At 41.2% G+C, this 14,485-nt stretch overlaps 1 protein-coding gene across 1 annotated transcript; it reads left to right on the top strand.

Annotated features, from left to right (window-relative positions):
* Window positions 1-4,264: 4,264 nt before the first annotated feature.
* Window positions 4,265-14,111, top strand: LOC137003690 (tripartite motif-containing protein 16-like). The gene is made up of 7 exons (XM_067363940.1): window positions 4,265-4,901; window positions 5,127-5,222; window positions 5,332-5,565; window positions 5,645-5,795; window positions 10,164-10,223; window positions 11,836-12,336; window positions 13,909-14,111. The coding sequence occupies exons 1-7, from the start codon at window positions 4,275-4,277 to the stop codon at window positions 14,109-14,111; spliced, it is 1,872 nt and encodes a 623-aa protein (XP_067220041.1). The 5' UTR covers window positions 4,265-4,274.
* Window positions 14,112-14,485: the final 374 nt, after the last annotated feature.

The raw sequence follows: 14,485 nt of genomic DNA, 5'->3' as shown, positions 1-14,485 counted from the left end.
AATTCCATAATCTAACAAAATCTTTTGTCAAATGAAATGTTAACGAGTTTACCGTGGTAAAGATTTTTTTTTACCTTGCTTGCTGGTCTCTCTCTCTCTCTCGGGGAGAAGTCTTCATGGGGTGCATTGGTACACCGGCCACAGACTGTGGCGCTGCCGCGCTGGTTCTGTCTCTAACATACCCTGGACGCGAACGACGCAATCCAACAAAAGACAGAACCCATTACAGTAACTGTTTGTACCGAATGCTCCGGCACAACACGACAAATCCCAGACATTGGGACAGTATAACTTACTGATTCCCCGTTATATGTACGGTACTCCGAGTCCAAGCGCTCGCGCTATTTCTGACACAAGGTTTGCATTTTGTAAAGGTCCAGTAGCTTCAGTGTGTTCAGTATAGACAGCCGCGGGCTGTTAGCATTGTAGACACGCGGTGTAAGGCAAATCATGCCAAACCAAATGTACAAAATAGGAAAATAAAAAAAACACGATGGAATGGAGCCAGAGGATCCGTTACAGCAAATACAGTAGTACACTGCAAATTTAAAAAATACAGTAAATCGCTGTATGACGTCACAGAAAATTCCCATGATGCAAAGGGAATCACAGTTATTTACTGTAAAGAGAATTAGCAGTATAAGGGTGATATATGGTAAATAACTGTAGAAATTACAGATGTATAACAGTGTTGTTCGTCCAAGATATATTGCAGCAGAAGATAAACTTACCCCTACAATGTAGTTAAATTCCCTGCTACATTAATTTGGCATCACAAACAGGATCATACTTAGCCTGTTTTTTGTTGTAGTATTCTGTCCCAGGTCTGTGAGCAAGCAGAAAATTGGCAGAACTGGAAGAACTGAAGAAGGAGTTTGCTGAGATGCAGAGGAGGTTAGCGGAGCAAGCTGGTGCAATGGATCATGCCAGAATGCAACAGCGAAAAGCTCTGTCATTGGCAAGGGCAGTAATGGAGCAGCAAGAATCCACATGTGCACCCCCAGCAACAGTCTATAGAGAGTGTTCTTAGTCCTTGGACCAAGGGATGATTTCCTAAAAAGAGAGATGAAACGGAGGATGAAGGAAGAGCAAAGCTTGACTTTTGCACAACAGATGCAGGATGCCATCACATGGTCTGAGGAAGCACAGTCTGAAGGTAACTTGAAGACTTGAAAAAACTTAAAAGTTGTATTGTGAAAATATGATGCTAATATACTTTTTAAAGATGGTACCCTTTTTGTTAGTATATTTGCAATGTACTATTGAAAAGGGAATGGAGGGGGTGGAATATAGCTTATTTGTAATATACAGTTTGACACGTACTTGATGATAACAGATGCTTTTTTGATACTCCAACAATATATATATATATATATATATATAAATATTTAAATGCCTTTTATAATGATCATGTTAATCTAGAATCAGAGCGTAATTTACAATGCATAGGCCTAAATTCATCCACTTTTCCAGAAAGACATAAAATCATGTGGCCAGTGTACTGGAAGAAGAACATGTTAATGAACCACTTCTGACAAATTATGTTTGAAATGATTATTATTGCCTCTGACATCAACATCATTGTGTAGACCTATTTTACAATCTATAAATGTTTTATCCTATAGTTCCTATGTATTTTTATTGATCTGAATCATAAAATAAACATAAACATGTGGTTGAAAACACTGAACATGTGACAAGTGCTGAATGCATCCGTCACTGGCTTAGCAAGTCAGAATCTCGTAATAAATGTAAATCCGACAGTGCTGGCGTGAACGCACCTTGATCCCACCAATGTGATCATAAAAGGTTAATCACACATCAGCAGCACTTGGAAACAACACAAACAGTTTCAGATTGATCAACATATCATTTGACCATTATTCAACTAAAAAGTCAAAAAAAAAAAAAAAAATGAATAAACACTCGCAGAAATCAAATTCGCAGAAAGAGCTGCTTATGGTGATTTCTCCTGGCGAGTTCAAGTCTGACTGGATTTTTTTGCTTTTGCGCCCAGGGAGCAAATTGGGGGTTAGGTGCCTAGCTCAAGGGCACCTCAGTCATTTCCTGCTGGTATTGAGAATCAAACCCACAACTTTTGTGTTACCAGTCTGACACCTTTAACCATTAGGTCACAACTGCCCCAATTTAGGCCTATTTATTAGGCAGTATTACGTTTTAACGGAAATTACTATGAAAACTGCCCAAACTCGTGCTTTTGGGGCTATATGTCTTTTTATTTAATAAAGAAAATGCGAAAGTGTAAAATGAATGAAGGTCAATGTTACAAGAAGGACATGTCTGATCCAGTTTGCTTGCATGTTTTGAGATTATGCTGGCTGGTTTTGAGAAAAGAATGAACAAGTCTCTATTAACTAACCACTATGGATCTATTTGAAAGTTAAGACATTGAGACACACTTACATTTACAAACCCCCAAGTAACTGTTGCTGATGCAGTGGTACAGAGAGTAGTTACATTAGCTCATGCATGTGTGCTGTTAATGGTTACAAGAGATTTACATATATAATGTAAATAATAATCCAGGAAATATGTGTGAAATACAGTGATTTAAAAAAAAATTGAATATTAATTAGGATATTTTGCTTTAATTTTACAGTTTTTGTTTGGTAGCTGCTTTTGCCAGTCATTGATTTTTTTTTTTTTTTTTTTTTTTTTAATGGGCTTTAACGCCTTGAATTTTACCCTTTTTTTTTAATGTATACTTTTTACATTGTAAGTATCAGTAAACAAAATGCTGCACGAAATAAGAACCAAATCCTTTGTACACCTTCCCAGAAATGATATTTATTTATTGTCTATAAGACAAGTTCTACTAATCTTATCTGGTTCCAAAATATGATCCATTTTCATTTTTATTTAATTTATTTATTTATTTTTTTTGACAAGGGCTGAATATTTGGAGAACGTTCTTATAACAAAAATCTGTTAGCTGAATAAATAGCCACATGGTCAATGCATATATTGCAAATATAGGCATCATGTTTAGCAGTATTCCCATTTTTGTTCCGTAAGGACCGTCTGACTTTCATTTGACTCTATGTGAAACTGAAAGTGTCCGACTTCACAGCCTTCTTCATCACCGAGGATATACAGCACTTCAGCAACGCCGCAAATATCGACGGATCTTTTGCCAACAGCAAAACAGCAATTAAACGCTTGCAGAAATCAAGACTTAGAACGCGCTGTTTGTGTTCATTTTTTTTCAGGTGAGTTTACCTCTGACCTCAGCTGTGAGTTCACAATTGTGATGATATGACAATGTAAGAACTCTGCGCTGTTCAACGTTCCTATAATGGAGCGGGACATGGAATATTCGGAACAATTACATGTTCCTCGAACTCTTTTAAATAATTCTAAAGAATTATTTAATTCTTTAGAATTTTTACAGGGTCCAGGCAACAGGAATTGTGGTGTCCAATAACTGCATTGGAAAAACTACTTGAAAAAAGTTCTGTTTTTCAACAGGTTTTTAATTTCCAAGAATGTTCATACGTTGAATGTGTTTTTTTGACCTTGATGGATAATATATTTCAAAAGCAGATCACGTGAGTGCATCCTCTCTCTTTATTCAGAAGAACTTAAGAAACCCGCTAAGTGAGTAATTATAGCCTACACAACAGCTTACTGCTGAGTATAAAATAGCGGACGAGGCACTTTATTTACATAGTGACGTCACCTTTACTTTAGGTTTAGTTGATGTCAAGTGTTGAGCATAAATGGCGCACAGGTAAAGTGATTAACAACGAATGAACATTAACATGTTAAAAACCGTGAAGATACATCAGAGTCAAATACAGGCAATGACGGTTGTTAGCCTTATTACGATTTTCACATCGAGGTAGCAACAGCGTTGTATAATTTTAATTCATTTAAAACTGGCAGATATACATTTGGAAAAAAAAAAAATCATAACTTCAAAGTCTCTTGTTCTGCGAAATTTATGCAAGAATATTAACATCCGAGTTAGTAGACAGGCTATTTATAGTCAACAGAATGTGTTAAAAGGACCATCAAAATAAAGTGAAACCAGATGTTGATCCAGGAACATGTTGTACTTGGTGAAAATCACGTTCACCGTGATTCTGAAACCCAAATTGTTTTTTCCTGTCATTGTTGAAAAATTTGTATGTTTTTGAAATTTGTGTTTTGCAGCCAGCAGTAGTCCGGATTTACATTGGCCCAGCCAGGGGCGTAGTTTGTGTCAAACTGCAGTGTGTATCATCTCTCTTTCTGTGTGTTTAAAAGGAGAAATGGCAGAAGCCAGTATTTCAGTGGATCAGGACGAGTTCAGCTGTCCAGTGTGTCTGGATCTCCTGAAGGATCCAGTGACGATTCCCTGTGGACACAGTTACTGTATGAGCTGCATCACTGACTACTGGAATCAGGAGGATCAGAAGAGAATCTACAGATGTCCATTATGCAAACAGACCTTCACTCCAAGACCGGTTTTAGGTAGGAATGTGGTGATCGCTGAGATGGTGGAGAAACTGAAGAAGACGAGACTCCAATCTGTTCCTGTTCCTGTTCCTCTTCCTCCTCCTGTTCCTGCTCGTCGTCGTCATCCTCACACTGGATCTGGAGATGTTCAGTGTGACTCCTGCACTGGAAGAAATCAGATAGCAGTGAAGTCATGTCTGGAGTGTCGAAGCTCTTACTGTCAAAATCACCTTGAACATCATGAGAATCTCTTTAGAGGTAAAAGACTCAATCTGATGGACGCCACTGGACGACTGCAGGACATGATCTGTCCTCAACATGATAAAATGCTGGAAATTTACTGCCGTACTGACCAGCGGTGTATCTGTATGCTGTGTTTGGTGGATGAACACAAAAATCATGACACTGTATCAACTGCAGCAGCGAGGACTGAGAAACAGGTACTGCTTAATACTGGATCTCAGTGAGCGTCTCTCCTCATTTGCTAAGTGATTTTTCTATCAGAGAAACTGAATTTTTGTGTTTTACTGCTCAAAAGTTTGGGATAACTGTTTTTTTTTTTGTTTGTTTTTTGTATTTTGATCAAATAAATGCAGCAATGTTGAGCATACAAATCTTTTACAAAAACATTTATTCATTAATTTAATCATTTTTGTTTTCTGCAGAGTCATTTGGATGAAACACAGAGAAACATCCAGAAGAGAATCCAGCAGAAAGAGAAAGATATTCAGCAGCTGAGAGAGGCTGTGGCGTCTCATAAGGTGAGTTTGGAGAAGAAGAGAAGTTTGAGTCTCAGTTTGGACTTTCCTCCAGTGCTGGAGCTCTTCTAGTCCCACTGAAGCCACTGTGTGATTGTGATGTGTGTAACAGCGCTCTGCACAGACCGCAGTGGAGGACAGTGAGAGGATCTTCACTGAGCTCATCCGCTCCATTGAGAGACGTCGCTCTGAGGTGATTCAGCTGATCAGAGATCAGGAACGAGCTGCAGTGAGTCGAGCTGAAGAACGACTGGAGCGACTGGAGCAGGAGATCAATGATCTGAGGAGGAGAGACGCTGAGATGAAGCAGCTTTCACAAACACAGGATCATGTTCATTTCCTCCAGGTAACACAGATCTTCTCAAACACTGAGGACTTTAACAAGCTTCTGGAATTACAGGGAGTTTGTGTTTTTGTGTCTGTAGAGTTTGTCGTCTGTCTCTCTCTCTGGATCTACAGATGGCTTCACTGTCAGTTCTCATCTGTCTTTTGATGAAGTAGTGAAATCTGTCTCTCAACTCAGAGACAAACTGCAGCAGTTCTGCAGCGAGGAGACAGAAAAGATATCTGGAAGAGGTAAATACTCATTTATTGTTAGAAATGAGTTCAGCACCATTCATTAAATATATAAATTGTTTAATTTCTTCATGCGAATTAACTATATGCATGGAGTGTTCTTTAGAACTTCTGCAATAATATAAGCCAGCTGGAAAACTTCCGGTGAAATGTCAATAGCATCAATAGTGTAATACGTAGTTAATAATCAAAATATTGTCACTTAAATAGTCAGGCATAGCATTAATTTAGTTATTTAAACATAAGATGACATAAAAAATAAATAATAAATAAATAAAGATGTACCTTAGTGTTCCTCCTTGGCTAAATTCAATTCAACCATCGTTTTCACACTTTTGTGTGAAAAAAGCGTCAAAAATGAAATATTTATTGTGCACTTTAAGTTCATTGAATAAAATGCGAGTTCCCTTTCAAGGGAACTCGTGTTGCGTCGAGAAATGACGCTATGGGAACGCAACACGTGATGTCGTCCTAAGAGCAAACTGGATGAACGCTTCCTGCCCTCGCGAGCACAACCTCCGTGCCGAGGCCTCACGATTTTTCCTGATTTCCACACCGAGGTGTCGAGATCCTGGAAGAAACCAGCCTCCTATCGGGTGCATAGTGCTCAAACCATGCACTATGCATCGATAGTGGGGCTTAAAGAGCACGGTTATGGGGCAATGCCAAAAGTGGAAGAGACGCTTGCGAGCTATCTCTCTCCACAGTCAACATCGTCCCTAAAGGCCCCAACGCTGCCCACTAAGCCAGTAAGAGTCACATCTGGTTTAGTGGGCAAAGCATATCAAGCCTCTGGTCAGGCTGCAGCATGTCTACACACTATGGGCATGTTGCAAGCCTACCAGGCGGAATTGCTAGGAAATATTGATGAGGGCGGGTGAATTTGTCAGATTTGTCTCTCCGGGCCACCAAGGAGACGGCTAGATCAGTAGGCCATGCTATGGCAGCCCTGGTGGCCACAGAGAGGCACCTATGGCTAAATCTGAACTCCATCAATGATAAGGACAAGAACTTCCTTATGGACACCCCTGGCCTCTTTGGTGACGCAGTCAATACTGTTGTAGAGAGGTTTCAGGAAGCCAATAAGCAAGTGGCGGCATTCCAGAAGCTCCTCCCTCATCGCTCTCATATCCCTGGGGCTGCTCAGCAACACGAGCAGCCCCAAACATCAAAAGCCAGCTCCTCACAACACCGTGCTGCCCAAAAGCAGAGCGTTACCACCCGTACTCCCCCTCAGAAATACGGGGGGTCAGGGGGGCGTTCTCAACCGCAGCCTTCGAGGGGTAAGATGGATCTTAGGAACGTCCTTATCGCCAAGAAGTCTGCGGGAAAAAAGTCCTGACGCTATCAGTGTCAGGACCCCGAGAGCGGCCTCCTCTGAAGAGAAGTGGTTTACACCTCACCATACCGTGCCCAGTTCTCTTCGGTGCCCTCAGGGGGCCATTCTGCCAACCCTGCCACCTCGTGTGCTTCAGGGCGCAGCGGTCCCCAGTGAGCAAACACCCAAGTATCCGCCCGGTACTGGGATGCCCGCCCCCTCTGAGGAGGGTCTCAGAACAATCAGTTTGGTCATCCCCTGCCAGAGGCCAGTCTCGAGAGACTGGTTCCCTTAGTAGAATATCTGACAGTGTGGAAGCTACTGCCAAATATTTCTCAATGGGTCCTCGAGATGTCATTCTCGTTCGCATGGAAAAGTTGGGGCTAAGGTTAAACGCCAAGAAAAGTGTGCTTTCTCCAGCTCAGAGAACCACTTTTCTGGGCGTGGTTTGGGACTTTGTTGTGATGCAGGCGCGTCTTTCGCCTGCTCGCATAGAATCAATCCTTTCTACCATAAACCAGATAAATTTAGGCCAGTCACTCAAGGCCCCGGTATACTTCAAACGAAATCAAGAAAGAACTGATGTAACGTCATTTCGAACAAAATCGAACAAAACTAGACAGGCATTGGTCATTATAGCTGCGTGGGTATTAACGTTCCCACAGCGTCATTTCTCGACGCAACGCAAGTTCCCTTGAAAGGGAACGTCTCAGTTATGACTGTAATCTTAGTTCCCTGAAGAGGGAACGAGATGTTGTGTCGCCCTGCCATACTTCCTGCATGCCTGTCAGCGACTACTTCAGACACTTTGAAGCTAACGTTGCTTTGTTTGAGCATGCTTTATAGTTTCCTGGTCGTGACATCACCCGCCTCTGACGTCTCGTCACACCATTGGATGGATTTCACATGTGCTTCATGACATCACGTGTTGCGTTCCCACAGCGTCATTTCTCAACGCAACGTCTCATTCCCTCTTCAGGGAACTAAGGTTACAGTCGTAACTGAGACATTTTCACAAGTGTGCCAAAATCATTGATCTTGATTACAAAGGGAAAGTGCAGTACTTTCTGAGCAAGAAAAGTTATTGTTTTTATGAGATTTTGTAAGTACTTTATACTTTACATTGACGAAATATATTTTTAAACCTAGTTATTTTATAATGTTTCATATTTATTCAAAAGCGAAACTAAGTGAAAAAGTATTACAGGAAATGGCTAATAGGCGCCACCACCTGTGTCACAGCCACCAGCACTTGACCAGACCTCATGCAGAGCTCCACGGATTCTGGCGGGGATCGACCATATGATCCATCTGCCACGTCACATGCTGTGCCCACTAACCGTCTGCTCACCCTGTTCCAGGATGACTGCCCAATTGAGGATTATGTTAATGAGTTCCTTGATCTATCTCAATTGGTGTCCTGGAACGGAGACACCCTGAACCGTCTTTTGGGCTGGGTTAGACGACCGACTTTACCAGCAGGTCACAGCGTCAGCAACTACATGCTCCCTGGCCCAGTACATTGATTATGTGCTGTGGCTGAGTGGTTCTTCCCTCACAGTCTGTGAGGTTGATGTAGACACCACCACCACTCAACCACAGTCACCCTCATCCACTCCAGTCACCGTGGTCACCAAGCCTGAACCTCCAGTCTTCCTACGAGAGACAGACCTTATAACCAAAGTAAGGGACCCCTTCCTTTCTGTTCGAACTGCTTTAATGAAGTTCCTTGTTTGCCAGTCCCCATCTCCAATATCCTTTCCTAAGATGGCAGCCAGTCAAGAGTCCCTTCCCAAGATGGCCGCCGCCACACCTGAGCCCTCTGCTCCAGTCCCCGAGTCAGTTCCAGTCTCCGCTCCAGTTCCAGAGTCAGCTCCAGACTATGCTCCAGTCCCTGAGCCTGCTCAAGAGTCTTCTTTAGCCAACAGACCCAGAGTTTTGACTAAGAATTTTTATCCGTCCCTTACCTTGGTGGCTGAGCCTGGGGTCTGGGCCAAGGCCATGGAGGCCGAAGGGCCTAACCCGCCATGGCCTCCCGAATGGCCAGCTCTGCCGTAGCCTTCCGAATGGCCAGCACCTCCCTGGCCTCTCGAATGGTCAGCACCTCCGTGGCCTCCTGAATGGCCAGCACCTCTGTGGTCTCCCAAATGGCCAGCACTGCCATGCTTCCCGAAGGTCCTACTTCACCATGGCACCCTGATCCGTCCGGTTCCTCACCTGCACTCACACATCAATCACCTGCACCTGCAAGTCATCACACTCATCAGCACTCTCTATTTAAGCAGTCACCTTCCTCACCATTGTTGTCTGGTCTCGTCTATGGATAGCACAACGTCATACGAACCTTGGACTACTTACCTAAGCCATCCAGTTCTTTCTTCATCCATCTTCCATCATCTGTTCTTCTTTCTGCATTGATCCATTTCTGCATAGAGACATTACCCATTACTACTTCAGCTAAGTGACTGTTTAATGTGCTTGTGTCCATTCTCACCTGCATCATCTATCTGCCAGTTTCCATGCCTCTGTTTTCAATAAACAACCTGTTTAACAATTACCTGCCTGCCTCTGTCTGTGTCCTGACAACCTGCTGGATATACCAGTAATTATTGTCTTTTTTATTTTTAAATAAAAGTGTTTTCTATCAAATGTTGGATTTCCTACATTTTGAAAGTTCGGTTTTACAAAGGGGGGCAATCTCAGAAGGATGAACAAATAATGTTTGCGGTCATCACATTAAAAATAACATTTGAAGTGCTGGAAAAAAATGCATGTCTAATTACAAACATGGAATTTCTTAAATGTTCACAATAGTTTCGTCTTTATTGCAATCAATAAAACTGGTTTATAAATTAGGTAAATGTGATAACTGCATTAAAATATGAAAACAACATTAAAATGTCAACCACTGATGGTTTCGTGTCACTGTACAGTGAGTACAGAATGATCAGCTAACAGTTCACCGGAAATGCCCAAGCTGGCTTAATGACAACAACGAAGTAACCATGCATATAGTCCGTTAAACTGCAAATGTGTTTTGTTGTCTGTAGTGAAAATCGTCCAGGTCATTCTGGCTCCTGAATGTCGGACCAGAGAGAAGTTTCTACAATGTGAGTTACTATGAAAACACACACAAGTCTAAAATCCAGTCTAGTGAGAGTATGCAAAAATCAATGGCATTATTCAGTTCAAGGTTTTAAAAAAAAGTGTCATTTGATTATAGCTATACCTGTAAACTGTGACACATTCAGTGATGTCACTTTACAGTAGTATAAAACACATTTGGCCTGAGAAATTGAATGTTTTGAGAATGCAAACATTTTGATATTAAACTTTAAATTCTTAATGGGACTTTCTTTCTTCAGTGAAACACAAAGGAAGATATTTTGATAAATGTTTTGGTGTTTTTTTAAAGGGATAGTTCACCCAAAAATGAAAATGTGATGTTTATCTGCTTACCCCCAGAGCATCCAAGATGTAGGTGACTTTGTTTCTTCAGTAGAACACAAATGATGATTTTTAACTCCAACCGCTGCCGTCTGTCAGTCAAATAATGCATGTCAGCGTGAGTTTTTTTTAAGGCGACCATTATTTTAGAACGTTTGCCTTTAATGTTTCCATAGCGACGCGTCTTGCGTGTCACGAGCGCTGAACGTAGCCACAATAACACTGTATGACAGATGGATCGCTATTATTTAGTTTTTCCTTGTTTATTTAAAATATTCACAAACTTGCTTACCATGTCATCAACTATCTGATATTCCGATCCTCAAATATGTGTAAGTGAGTGTGTTTTGTCTTTAAAAGCCTTTATAAATGTTCTTCATCTTGATCTATAATGCGCGATGGGCGCCGCCATCTTAGTTTGCCCCGCAGTTCACAGAGTCCTGTAAGTCGGATTTACAGCAGGTGAATTCATCCGTTTCTCCCGAAATATATGCAAGTAAGTTGCTGGTGAACTGGAAAAATAATAGAGTAAACTTTATAGTTACTTAGGTCCATTATGTGTGTCTGATATGAATAAATGTCGGCAAATTGTATTTGAATGGATTGTTATTGCTCCTTCCACTGATGTCTGACATCAGTGTGTATTTTATAAACTCTAAATATATTGTTTAATGGTGCTTATGTGTATTTAAATGTCTGAAACCTTAAAAGAAACATTATGTGGCTGAAAACACTGCATATTTGTGATATATGACAAGAGCTGCGCGCATCCGTCTCGCAGCCAGGGCGCGAAAGCACAGTTTGAATCTGGCAGTTATGCGACGTCGCTGAACGTTCGAAATCCCATATGTGGTACCGTACGCCCAGGGGCACAGAAATAAAAATCCCATATGTGGGACCGTACCGCTCAAAGGGTTAACCCCAGTGCTCTTCACTGTCAATCACTTTTATGTTCCACAAAAGAAAGAAATGTATAATATGACAGCATGAGGCTGAGTAAATGATAACAAAATTTACAGTTTGGGGTAAAATATTTAAATAAATGGTTAGTTCAACCCAAAATGAAATTTCTGTCATTAATTACTCACCCTCATGTTGTCCCAAACCCATAAGACCTTCATTCATCTTTGGAACACAAATTAAGATATTTTGTTGAAATCTGAGAGCAACGAAATTACCACATTCAATGTCCAAAAAAGTAGTAAAAACATCGAAAACTATTCATTTGCAAAGAATATTTTATGTAAATTTCGGTTTTACATTGATCTCCATCAGATTCCCATCTGTTGACTCTGGATCTGAACTCAGTGAATAATTGGCTCCATCTGTCTGACGGAAACACAGCGATCGCTTTGGCTAACAAAAAACAACGTTATCCTGATCATCCAGACAGATTTGATTCTTGGACTGAGGTGCTGTGTAGAGAGAGTGTGACTGGACGCTGTTACTGGGAGGTGGAGTGGAGTGGAGATGGGAGATCAGGAGTGGATATATCCGTGACATATAAGAGCATCAGCAGGAAGGAAGAAGGTCCTCTGAGTGCAGCTGGACGTAACAATCAGTCCTGGAGTTTCTTCTGCTCTCCAGACTATTGCTCATTCTGGCACAATAACATTGAGACTGTCCTTCCTGTAGTCAATGTCTCCAGTAGAATAGGAGTGTATGTGGATCACAGCGCAGGGATTTTGTCCTTCTACAGCATCTCAGACACAATGAGCCTCATCCACAGAGTCCAGACCACATTCACTCAGCCGCTCTATGCCATGTTTGGATTAGATAAAAATACAACTGTGAAACTGTGTCAACTGACCAATTAAATCATATAGAGATTGTATATATTATTTTGTCATATCCACCTTGAACTTTTAATAATCAGATATATTAAGAGTAAAACTTAAAACTAAGTTTTGTTTTTATTTTTTGAGTACAGACATTTTATACAACAGCAAACAAGATGACATTAAACTTAATATAGTTGTTAGCTGTTAGATTAAATGGCATTCAATGGGTTGAAATAGATTGAGGTTTTATTGACCAAGTTTAGATGCACTCTCATTATTTGCTTATAATCACATTGATGGCTCAACCGGACTGAAAAGTTTCTGGTTCAGTTTCTGAACATGGAGACTGACACATATGTTGAAATTTTGTTATTGTACACTAATGTATGAATCAGTGTGCAAAGTTTAGAGTTAATATTAACAGAACTTTTTCTTCAAAGGAGGAAGGGAAATTGCACATATATATCCTATATGCTATTATGTAAACAGGACACAATCGTTCTGGAAGAATGATCAGTTATTCGTTTCATGGGCCACTCACTGCAAGGGTAAGCCAATCTCTTCACAGCACCTTTCCCATTGAATGGTGGAGGTGATTGAATTGGCCAATATACATATTTGGTCTTCATTCTCTGGCGGGCTTAAGGGCTCATTCTACAAAGGGTTTGGGAATTGTTCAAGGGGATGTCGGTGGGAGATATTTGTGCAGCTGTAAGCTGGGCTTCCCCTCATACATTTTTTTTCAGATTTTTCAGTCTTGATGTCACTGCACCTACTATGGCTCCTGCAGTTTTTAAAGCTGGCTCTTTGGAGAAATGAAAGGTTAGTTTTCTTTCTTGCAGGGTCTGTTCGGTGGCTTTGGAAGGCATACATTATGGGTGTTGGCTATATCATTCCCATAGTGAGATACCAAGCGATTGTTTGAAAGAGAACGTTAGGATACTTGCGTAACCCTGGTTCTCTGAGATCCTTAGCCTGAATGCTCCCATTTTGATGTCTGCTGATTGTAGTACAACTGAAGGCTTGTTCAAATAGGGTAAATGCAATTACTAACCACATAGTCATATCCCGAAAAAAAGCCAGTACTGCACAGTACTGATTGCTTACACCAAACACTGATCCCTAAACCTACTTGTCACTGTAGCCTTAAACAATGAAAATGGCTGCATGGCAGGATTTCTGGTGAAGTGGTTACACCTGAAACACCTATCCTTACGCTTAAAAACCCTTTCAGTTGGAAACCTACATACAACAAATCGGGTCAGTCTGACAAATGACAGACATAGGGCCTTATTTTAACGATCTAAACGCAAAGTGTAAAGCGCACGGCGCAGGTGCACTCAGGGCGTGTCCAAATCCACTTTTGCTATTTTAACGACGGAAAAACGGTCCGTGCGCCGGGGCGCATTTTTGAAATGGGTTGTCCCTATTCTCTTAATGAGTAATGGGCGTAACGTTCAATAAACCAATCAGAGTGTCATCTCCCATTCCCTTTAAGAGCGAGATGCGCTCGCGCCATGGCGGATTGCTATTTACATGGCGGAATTTGTTGGCGGAAAAGCTGAACGCTTGTCAAGCGAAGAAACCGATCTGCTCGTGCGCGAAGTTAAAGCGCGCGAGCAGATCATCTACGGGACAAGCAGGAATCCACCAAAGCTTCCCGAGGTGAAGAAGGCGTGGGATAAATTAGCAGTGATTGTGTCCTCGTCTTCTGGCATCAGAAGAACGGCTTTACAATGCCGAAAAAGCAAAACACACCGATTCAACTGAGGAGTTCAACGAGTGATGTTTTGCTGAAATTACCTGTTAAGTGGCCAGTCAATCTTTCAGTCGTCTGCGTTGGATGCAGGCTTTCAAATAGCTCCGCGCGATGAGTCAGTTAATATATATATGTGTGTGTATTGGCAGGATTGTTCAATTAATTAGCCAATTTCGTTCATCATTATAAGTAGTAATAGGCTGAATTGAAAATAGGTAGCCTAATTCTAATACACGCAATGACTATTCATCATTACATTTTTATATTTATGTAGCCTACACAATAATATTCTTTAACACTGTAATCCTTTTGTTTTTAATATTTGGCATGTTTGTGTGATGCGCATCCCTGTGTGTAATAAGCAAAGTCAACGCGCACTGTGGAC

This window comes from Chanodichthys erythropterus, chromosome 3, assembly GCF_024489055.1.
Source record: "Chanodichthys erythropterus isolate Z2021 chromosome 3, ASM2448905v1, whole genome shotgun sequence".
NCBI classification, from domain to species: domain Eukaryota; kingdom Metazoa; phylum Chordata; class Actinopteri; order Cypriniformes; family Xenocyprididae; genus Chanodichthys; species Chanodichthys erythropterus.
The sequence above is the reverse complement of the archived record's forward strand: the minus strand, read 5'-3'. Positions and strand labels throughout refer to the sequence as shown.